At 40.7% G+C, this 10,590-nt stretch overlaps 1 protein-coding gene across 1 annotated transcript; it reads left to right on the top strand.

Moving 5' to 3' along the window:
* Positions 1-104: 104 nt before the first annotated feature.
* On the top strand, positions 105-9,929 carry LOC114458678 (CXXC-type zinc finger protein 1-like). The gene is made up of 13 exons (XM_028441091.1): positions 105-270; positions 2,178-2,350; positions 2,429-2,529; positions 3,624-3,775; positions 3,891-4,046; positions 5,744-5,926; positions 6,314-6,630; positions 6,722-6,929; positions 7,000-7,110; positions 8,117-8,166; positions 8,588-8,684; positions 8,809-8,961; positions 9,657-9,929. Exons 1-13 carry the CDS (start codon positions 268-270, stop codon positions 9,801-9,803), a joined length of 1,851 nt encoding a protein of 616 aa, XP_028296892.1. The 5' UTR covers positions 105-267; the 3' UTR covers positions 9,804-9,929.
* Positions 9,930-10,590: the final 661 nt, after the last annotated feature.

The raw sequence follows: 10,590 nt of genomic DNA, 5'->3' as shown, positions 1-10,590 counted from the left end.
TATTTATTTATTCGATCATTTTTGTCCATTTTTGTGGTTTTAATCCACTGCAGTACCTCCTCCTCTCCACCAGGGGGCGACGAACCGTGTCTGTTTCTGTTTAAACTGAAGGAAAATCTGGAAAAAACGGATCAGAAACAAAAGATTTCTCATATTTACGGTTAAAAATGTGAGAAACGCAGTGGAAACATGGAAAGTTTGTGCTGTTGTGAGTGTTTGTTGTTGTGAGCGGAGCAGTTTTTGGTCCTGGAGCTTCACAGATGTGAGATGGTGAGTGTTTGATGATGTTTAATCTAACGGATCCTCATCACAACCACTGATCAATAAAATAACATTTAAGGCTTGTTTTCCCTCACATTACAAGATTCTGTGTTAGTGTTACCTTACCTTTGTTGTAGTTTATAATTACACTTTTAAATGAAGCGGATTCACATAAAAAAATAAAGCAATGTTTTGTTGTTGTTTTTGATAAATGTATTGGAAACACTGTTTGACAAACACTCTCATCATCGTCATTATTATAATTGTAATAATAATAATTATTATTATTATCATCCAATATAATAAAGAATACATAATGCTTAGAGTAAATGAGAAAACAAAGTAGGATTCAAAATAACAATTATCGTAAAAATAGCAACAATAGAAATTATAAATGATATTAAACAGATTTTATCTATGTATAGTGTAAAGTTGCACATGCAAAAATAAACTGCAACTTTACAAACATTTTGCAACAAACCATTTTTTACATTACTTTTCACCAGATTTACAGCAATATTTGTGAAATTTGTTATATTTACTTTTCTTGTGAAACTACAATGTCAATGTCAATGTTAAATCGAAATCTAAATTTTGAATCTAAATCTAAATGTTAAATATTATATTTAAATCTAAATGGTAAATCTACATTTTATATTTAAATCTAAATGTGAAATTCAAATATTATATTTAAATCTAAATGTTGACTTTAAATATACATGTTAAATCTAAATATTAAAAGTTAAAGCTGGGGTACTCAAATTATTTTCTTCAATTTAAAAAAAAAATTCTTATTAGCATCATATAGTATAAAGTAAAAGTAATCATTTCTGAAAAAAATCGTACGTCTGTGTGCTGTCTCTGACTTATAATTAAGTATTTTATTAATAAAACCCCGGAAGACAAAATCTTGGCGGTCACCCCCTCCAGCCTTCTCATTGGCTGCCACGATATATAGTGAAGCACGTGCACGGTGCTAACATGTTTTCAGTAAAGCATGGCTGCCAAACACCCACCAGGAATGATCGCTATACCTGCACTTCCTGTTACTGCGTATACTGCTAAAAAACCCAGAAAGAGAAAATCAGAGGAAGAAAAAAAAGACGCGGTACGTACAGCGCTCGTGCACGACTTCGTCTACTTCTAGAGGAGGAGACTGGGAGGGATTATACGAGTGGGGGGCGGGATTTACGGATCAAATTCAGCCATGCTCCACTGTCATGGTTCAAGGTTCAGGTAGTGCAGTTTTAAATCTAAATGTTAAATATTAAATCTAAATTGAAATGTTAAATAATATATTTAAATGTTAAATAATAAATATAAATGTTAAATATTAAATCTAAATGTCACAGGTAAAACTAAATATTTAGCTAATATGCAAATTCACCGGAAGTACCAAAATAAAAGCTCAGATAGGACACACATGTACACACACATTTTACATTATTACTTCACACGTGTCGTGTATGAACTTGAGTGAACATCCCGTAAGATTCATTATGATGTTGTTCTACTCTTTATAGCTCTAACTCTTCTATGAACGCTTTTACACAGTTTAGGTGTGTGTTTGCTCAATAGTGAGGTCAGGCACTGAAGCAGGATAAGAAGGCCTGGTTCCCAGTTTCCCTCTGATCCATCCCACAGGTGTTTAGGCCAAGACTCTGTGGAGGGGGGCGTGGCCACTTCTTCAACATTAATGAAAGGAGCCACGGCAAACTGTTCCCACTAAGCTGGGAGCATGAAACTGTCCAAAATGTCTTGGAAGCTGAAGCTCCTCCTCCAAACTTTACAGTCAGCTGATCAAACACTTTAGACACTTTTCACTCAGAGAAACTTCAACGATTGCGTGAAGTATCATCGCGTTTGAATTGTTAGATAAATGAGCCTTAAGACTTTGTTTGTTTGTTTGTTGACAGTCTGAGGAGGTCACAGGAGCTCAGCGCCCCCCAGAGGACGCAGAGGGAGCGGTGGAGGTGGAGCAACGTGGGGAGGGAGGAGCTAGAGCGGGAGGAGACCACGTTACCATGGAAACCCAAGCAGGCCCCGTCTACTGCGTTTGCAGGAAACCTGACATCAACTGCTTCATGATGTGAGTACACACACACACACACACACACACACACACACACACACACACACACACAAACAAACACTGTGTATTTATCAGAGGCTGTGACTGCTGCACTGAGTGGTTCCACGGAAACTGCATCGGAGTGTCGGAGAAAACGGCGAAAACCATTCGAGTTTGGTACTGCGTTTCCTGTAGAGGTGAGACACGCCCCCTAATGGTTAAACAGCATACTGCATATTTATAATCAATAACAGAATGTGTTCTTCATTAATCCACGTTGGGAGTTTTATCTGCAGTTCACGCTTTGTCCTCAAGGGGCAGCAGTGGGCGGCCATTTTAGCGATGCCCGGGGAGCGGTTAGGGTTCAGTCCACCACTGCCACACCATGTATCTGCCTCCTGCTGGTCAAAGAGTGAACTGCATGTTTGTCAAATATTGAATCTAAATATAAATGTTAAATCTAAATCTATCTGTTAACTCCAATTGTTACATTTTTAATCTAATGTTAAATATTAAATGTTAACTCTAAATGTTAAATATCGAATTTAATTCTAAATGTAGATGTGAAGTATTTAATCTAATTGTTAAATCTAAATCTAAATGTGCAATCTAAATCTATATGTTAACTCTAATTGTTAAAAGTTAAATCTAGATGTTAAATATTTAATCCAATTGTTAATCTAAATCTAAAATCTAAATCTAAATGTTAAGTCTGAATCTAAATGTTAAATTTAAATCTGATCGTAATTATTAAATCTAAATGTTAAATATTTAATCTAATTCTATATATTAAATGTAAATGTTAAATCTAAATCCAAATGTTAAATCTAAATTAAATTTTAATGTTAAGTCTAAATCTAAATGTTAAATATTTAATCCAGTTTTAAATGTTAGATATAAATGTTAAATATTTAATAACATTTAAAATATTAAATCTAAATGTTAAATATTTGATTCAATTGTTAAATCTAAATGTTAAATCTAAATTTAAATATCAAGTCTAAATGTTAAGTTTATATCTAAATGTTAAATGATATATCTAAATCTGAATTTAAATGTTTAATGTTTAATCCAATTGTTAAATCTAAACTTAAATGTTAAATGTTAAATCCAAATGTGACATCTAAAATAACTAACCAATAAATTATAAATCGTCAACAATCTTGATAAATTACAGCAATTTTTCCAAAACGGGTCACGAGGACGTGTTTGTGTGAACCTAGACACTATAGATCTATAACAATAGAACCCTCCCACCACATTGTTGTTGTTTCATTTCCTGCATGTTCAGACAAAAACCCGATGCTGGAGATTAAATACCGCTCAAAAAAACCCAAAGACGGGAAGAAGGCGGAGCTACAGAGTGAATACAAGACTGATGGCGAAGGAGGCTCCTCCCCCCAAGCCCACATGATGGACCAGAGGCAGAGCTCGCAGGCCAACGTCAGTTTATATGATTTTTTATTTAAATGGAAAAAACGTTTCCTCCTTTGACGTGTGTGTGTGTGTGTGTGTGTGTGTGTGTGTGTGTGTGCGCGCGTGTGCGTGTGTGTCTCAGATCAAGCGTTCGGCCCGTATGTGCGGTGAGTGCGTGGCGTGTCTGAGGACTGAAGACTGCGGTCAGTGTGATTTCTGTAAAGACATGAAGAAGTTCGGCGGGCCGAGTAAAATCAGACAGAAGTGTCGCACACGGCAGTGTGAGCTGAGAGCGCGGGTACGTGTGACAACACAACATCACAGTGGGCGGAGCCGCATCAGGGTCAAGGGATCAACGTTAATGACCAATCATATTTAACACAGGAAACAGGAGTTTTTGTGTTTTCTCTTTTTCTCTCATTTTATGGGCTATAGCAGAGATGGGCGCCTTCTGTCACAGCGGGGGCCACAAAAATGTGATTGTCTGATCCGAGGGCCACATTATCAACATTTATGTCAGCATTTAGAATAATGACAGATCTGAGATTGAATACAGGAAACAACAAAATATTTTGTCTTTGTAGTCATTTTGAATTCATTTTGTCAATATGACAAATATTTGTTGCTTTTTTGTGTTTTGTTTTTTGTCATTTTGTACATTTTTTTTTAATTTCTTTGGCATTTTGTGTGTTTTTTTTTGTTTTTGTAGTCATTTTGTGTACCTCTGTTGATATTTAGTGAGTTTTGCTGTCGTTTTCTGTGTTTGTGGAGTTTTGTGTGTTATGTTGCACTTCATATAACTTCCAACTTTATGAATTACAATTTTGTTTCGTTAAAATTTAAATTTAAAATTAAACCCAGGGCCGCATGTTTCCCCCGGGCCACCAGTTGCCTATGTCTGGGTTATTGTTTGTTTTGTGAGTCGTAGACCCTCATTTATCGTACGTTGGTGGGTTTAGATCTGGGCGTACAACGTGTGTTCGATTAACTTCACCAAACTTCAGTATTTATCAATAGTAACGTGATCATACGCTACATTCAGATCTAACGTCAGGTCTGATCTGGTGTAGATATACTGACCCCAGAAACACATTCAGAATAGATCTAAACACATTATTAAAACATAATAAATTATATCTGAAATATGGTTAAAAGCAAAATAAACTTAGACAATGGACAACATGCTTTTTTAAGTGTTTCAATCATTAATTTCTTTTAATGTGATATTTTTTGCCTAAAGCGTGTAGACTGAGGCTGATATACAGCCATTACAACTTATTGTGAAGTTGCTCTCACTGCACACAGGGGGGCAGACTTCACCTGCTCAGTAGTTGATCCTCTTCCACAGAGCGTTTAAATCAGTTCCTTTAATTCCAGTTTTCTCACGTTCATATTTGTTTTGCTCCTCAGATGTGACGATGATGATTTTTGTATTGGAAAAGTTTATTTTTTTGTTTGACCTCAGTGGGCGGGGCCTCAGAAACAGGCGGACGTAACATGTTAGTGACGATCGAATTCAGCCACATTTATCAACACCTGATCATTTGCACGCTGTGATTAGTCAGATACTAATGTTTATAAATCACACGTTAGTTCTGTTCTACCACACAATGTCAACTCACATTTACACACGTTTACACGCAAGGTTGATAAATGAAAGGTCGTTGTGTGCATTTATTTGAGTGATTTTGTGTATTTTTGTTGTCATTTTGTGATCTAGAATCATAGTTCTTGTTTTGTTGTTATTTTAGTCTTGTTCAATTTAAAACCCTGTATGTTTTTTTGGAGGAATTTTGTGTGTTTCTGCTGTTGTGTGAGTCATTTTGTGGGTTTTTTTTCGCTTTGCTTTTGTGTTGTGTTGTGTTGTGTTGTGTAACCACATCAGTTCAAACATGAAAACAATGTAAAGTGAAAGTGCTTCAGGATATACGTGTGTGTACTTCCTGTTCCACTTCCTGATCTACTTCTTGTTCCTCTTCCTGTCTGTGTGAGCAGAAGATGCTGCGAGTCAAAGACGAGGAAATGATTGGCAGCAGGAGTCGGAGTCGGTGTAAAAGGGGGGCGGGGCTTTATCTGGATGATGATGATGAGGAGGAGGATGATGAAGAGGAGGAGGTGTTCAGTGAGAGTGAGCTGGAGCTGTACGAGCAGTACAAAGCAGCGGGCTACAAAGACCTGGTGAGTGCAACGCTGACTCAGCTTTATGACGAGAGGGAGAAACGCTGACTCAGCTTTGTAACGGGAGGGAGAAATGCTGATTCAGCTTTTTAATGAGCAGAAGAAATGCTGACAAAGCTTTTTAATGACAGGGGGAAAATGCTGACTCAGCTTTGTAACGAGAAGGAAAAACTTTGAGTCAGCTTTGTAACGAGAGGGAGAAATGCTGACTCAGCTTTGTAACGAGAGGAAGAAATGCTGACTCAGCTTTGTAACGAGAGGGAGAAACGCTGACTCAGCTTTGTAGCGAGCGGAAGAAATGCTGACTCAGCTTTGTAACGAGAGGGAGAAACTCTGACTCAGCTTTGTGGCAAAAGGAAGAAACGCTGACTCAGCTTTGTGTTCCAGGTGTGGCGCAGCGAGGAAGAGGAAGAGGAGCCGGACGCGCTGAGGAAGAAAGCGGTGAAGGTGAAACATGTGAAAAGACGAGAAAAGAAGCCAGAGAAGAAGAAGTTGGCTCCTCCCACAGAGGACGTGAAGCCACGGCGCCACAAAGTCAAGCAGCGGCACCGGGAACGTGTGCGGCACAGTGAGCGAGCAGTAGAGGGCGGGGCTAAGGATGGGGGCGGAGCCATAAGGCAGTGTTTGGGTCCAGGCTGCGTCGAGCCTGCGAGAAACAGCTCTAAGTACTGCTCAGACAACTGTGGCATGAAGCTAGCAGCTAAGTGAGTTCTGACCAATCACAGCCTCTGACCAATCACAGCATGGTTTATACTGGTGACACTGATTTATGTGTGTATGTTTCTATGTGTCCAGTCGTATCTATGAGATCGTCCCTCAGAGGATCCAGCAGTGGCAGCAGAGTCCGTGTGTGGCTGAGGAAATGGGGCGGAGACAGCTGGAACGAATCAGGAAGGAGCAGCAGGCTGCTCGGCTCCGCCTCACTCTGATGGAGAAACGTTTCCATGAGCTGGAGGGAATCATTTCTAACGCTAAACTGCAGCAGGTGCAGCAGCACGAGGAGGTGAGACGCGCTCACACACTTTGACCTTTGACCTGTTGGAGGTTCTGGTCTAACGGGCTCGTCTGTGTAGGTTGCCGAGGGCGACGGTGACGACACCGACCTCCAGATCTTCTGCGTCTCCTGCAGTCATCCTGTTAACCCTAAGGTGGCGCTGAGACACATGGAGAGATGCTACGCTAAGGTCAGTCTGAAGGGGGCGCAATCCTAATACAATGTTATCGTCTGATCTAATCTGTTGCAACAACTTCCTCAGTTATACATCGATGCACAGCAGATACAAACATGAACTAAATACACCACCAAAAACAGTTCAACTACCAAAACGACATAAGAAAGAGCACACAAAAGGAAAATATAAGTAAAAATAAAATAATATATAATTTTCTGTCATGGACATTTTCAATCTTATCTAGGAATCTTTAAAACAATAAAATCTCCGCTTTTTTTTTTTTTTTTTAAAGGATTTTTTGGGCTCTAGTGGCCTTTATATGACAGTTGCTTGACAGGAAAGGGAGAGCAGGGAATGACACGCAGCAAAGGGTCCCAAGCCGGGAATCGAACCTGGGACCGGCTGCAGGTGAGGAACTACAGCCTCCATTTATGGGGCGGGCGCTCAACCCACTGAGCTAAACACCACCCCATGAAATCTCCGCTTTTAAAGCAGACCACGAAGGGGGGCATTTAGCATATCTGTATTTGTGTATATAATATTTTGTTATTATAATTAAATTATTGATACAAAATGTATGTTTTTTATTTTGAAGGAAGATGCCAAATTGAATATTTTGAAATGACCAGAAATCAATGTTCATATGATTAGAAAACAACAAATCATAGAGAGATTTCCATATAGATTTTACGATAAAATGAATGTTTTGTTGTTTCTAAATTTGTTTTGCATAAGTAACAAATGTCCACATCCAGTTTAATACTTTTGTGTTATCCTCTGATCATTCTCATAGTTTTTATCTTTCTGAAACTAGAACCTAAATAAGTGACTAAACTAACTAAAGAACAATGTAAATGTGTGAGAACTGGTTTAGTGCTGGTGTTCCAACTAATGTGGTGATCATTGTAACTAGTGACGCTTTAATACTTCACATGAAGCTCTGCATTCATACACAGTCACCAGATAACATGATCACCAGTCCGACAGTAACAGCACCTGCTGTGTTTCTGTTCAACAGTACGAGAGTCAGACGTCCTTTGGTTCCATGTATCCAACACGCATCGAAGGGTAAGAAACCCACCGTCTGTCTAGGGATGGGAACCTCACATTTAAATCACTACTCAGTACCTGTGAATCAGTATCAGTACTCAGTGGTAGGGTTAGGGTTGCATTTGTGCACAGAGGCAAAAACCTGTGTGCAAACGACAAAAATTAAGTTATTTATAATTTTTACAACTGAGTTTTTGTTCATTGCTCGGGGGGTGGGGGGTTGCAGGTGCTCGATCTGCAGCACATTTTAGAAAATAGAGCCAGACTTTTTTTTCACTCCCTCACAGTCTCAATGATGCGTTTAGGTACCGAAACATGGAATCTTTTGATTTTACGTGAATCGGTACCAGGTATTAACGAAGGAATTCAGTCGATGCCTAAAAAAAGTACAGAGTTCGGTTCACATCCCTACACCTGTCCCTTTGTGTCCGTTCCTCAGAGCCACCAGGCTGTTCTGTGACGTCTACAATCCTCACAGTAAAACCTACTGCAAACGTCTACAGGTTCTCTGTCCAGAACACTCGAGGGATCCAAAGGTAGGACCGGGTATTGGGTTCTGAAATACATTTTCTTGTTTTCCTTTAATCTTCGTTTGGTTGTGCTGGACCTGGACCTGGACCTGGACCTGGCTTTGACTCCGATCCTTTCGTATCCGTTCAGATCCCAGCTGATGAGGTGTGCGGGTGTCCATTGGTCAGAGACGTGTTCGAACCCACCGGGGAGTTCTGCCGTGTCTCTAAGAGGAAATGTAACAAACACTACTGTTGGGAGAAGCTCCGCCGGGCCGAGGTGGACCTGGAGCGGGTCAGAGTGGTAAGACCTCATCACCCCTGTCCGTCCCTAACCGCCTGTTTATCCCCTAACCTCCTGTCCGTCCCCTAACCACCTGTCTGTCCCTTAATCCCCTGTTTGTTCCCTGACCCCGTCTGTCTTCTAACCTCCTGTTTGTCCCCTAACCTCGTGTCCACCCCGTACCCTCCTGTCCGTCCCCTAACCACCTGTCCGTCCCCTAACCTCCTGTCCGTCCCCTAACCCCCTGTTTGTTCCCTGACCCCCTGTCTGTCTTCTAACCCCTTGTCCGCCCCGTTACCGCCTGTTTATCCCCTAACCGCCTGTTTATCCCCTAACCGCCTGTCCGTCCCCTAACCTCCTGTCCGTCCCCTAACCTCCTGTCCGTCCCCTAACCTCCTGTTTGTCCCCTAACCCCCTGTTTGTCCCCTAACCCCCTGTCCACCCCGTAACCTCCTGTCCATCCCCTAACCTCCTGTCCGTCCCCTAACCTCCTGTCCGTCCCCTAACCTCCTGTCCGTCCCCTAACCGCCTGTCCGTCCCCTAACCGCCTGTCTGTCCCCTAACCTCCTGTCCGTCCCCTAACCTCCTGTCCGTCCCCTAACCGCCTGTCCGTCCCCTAACCGCCTGTCTGTCCCCTAACCACCTGTCCGTCCCCTAACCTCCTGTCCATCCCCTAACCACTGTCTGTCCCCTAACCTCCTGTCTGTCTCTCTCAGTGGTACAAACTGGACGAGCTGTTTGAGCAGGAGAGGAACCTGAGGACGGCTATGACCAACCGAGCCGGGCTCTTGGCGCTGATGCTTCATCAAACCATCCAACACGACCCGGTCACCACCGACCTGCGATCGCTCAAAGAACGTTAGCAGCAGACGGAGCGGAAACACGCTCACACCTTTATTTTTCACTCATTGATTATTGAACAGTTAAGTGTTTTTAAACATGTCGTATTGTTGTTGTTCCACATGTTAATAAAGCTGCTGATGTTTTTCTATGTGGGAGTTTTTATTAAATGGACCTTCATCAGATCCACTAGCCAATCACGACGGACCAAGGAGAAGGAAGAGGAGACACAACAACAATATAGTTTGTGTAATAAATGTTTCATGAATGAACTACACACTACATGTACTCTATACTGTCTACTATATACTATAGTATGATTAGGATGATGAGCGTTCCTACTGAAGTAAACTTCCAAGTTTCCCAAGATGCATTTGGAACTGACAACAAAAACCTTGTTCACACTGAGGCTAAATATCTCTGTTGATTCTCCACCTTTACTTTGAAAGTTCTGAAAACATTTGAAGTGACCAAGTAGAATATCAACATGCGCTCATTTCATCCATAAAACTCACGTAGACACATTTCATTCACACAATTCACACATTTTCAGAGACCCTCCATTGGGCTACTGACTAAACTTCCTGTTGACTTCAAAATAAGAGCCTTATTTAAAAAAGTTAAAAAACTAATGGAAGACAAGTAGATCAACTTTTATTTTGAAAAAGGGATGTTTGATTGTCACTGACTGAGTTTACCTCGTACTGAGATCGATTATGAGCATATATGCGCATGCAGCCCTAACCCTATCCTACTTCAGTAAACTAATAAAACACGTGTCCGTTCACTTGAAAAACAAAAATAAACAAA

Source organism: Gouania willdenowi, unplaced genomic scaffold, assembly GCF_900634775.1.
Source record: "Gouania willdenowi unplaced genomic scaffold, fGouWil2.1 scaffold_15_arrow_ctg1, whole genome shotgun sequence".
Lineage (NCBI taxonomy): Eukaryota > Metazoa > Chordata > Actinopteri > Blenniiformes > Gobiesocidae > Gouania > Gouania willdenowi.
Note: the sequence above shows the minus strand (reverse complement) of the source record. Positions and strands in the feature narration are given on the sequence as shown.

Excerpts from the sequence above, each read along its gene's own strand:
- LOC114458678 (XM_028441091.1), top strand. Across the intron at positions 4,047-5,743 it reads AGTGTGAGCTGAGAGCGCGG|AAGATGCTGCGAGTCAAAGA; the intron begins GTACGTGTGACA and ends CTGTGTGAGCAG. Across the intron at positions 6,631-6,721 it reads GGCATGAAGCTAGCAGCTAA|TCGTATCTATGAGATCGTCC; the intron begins GTGAGTTCTGAC and ends CTATGTGTCCAG.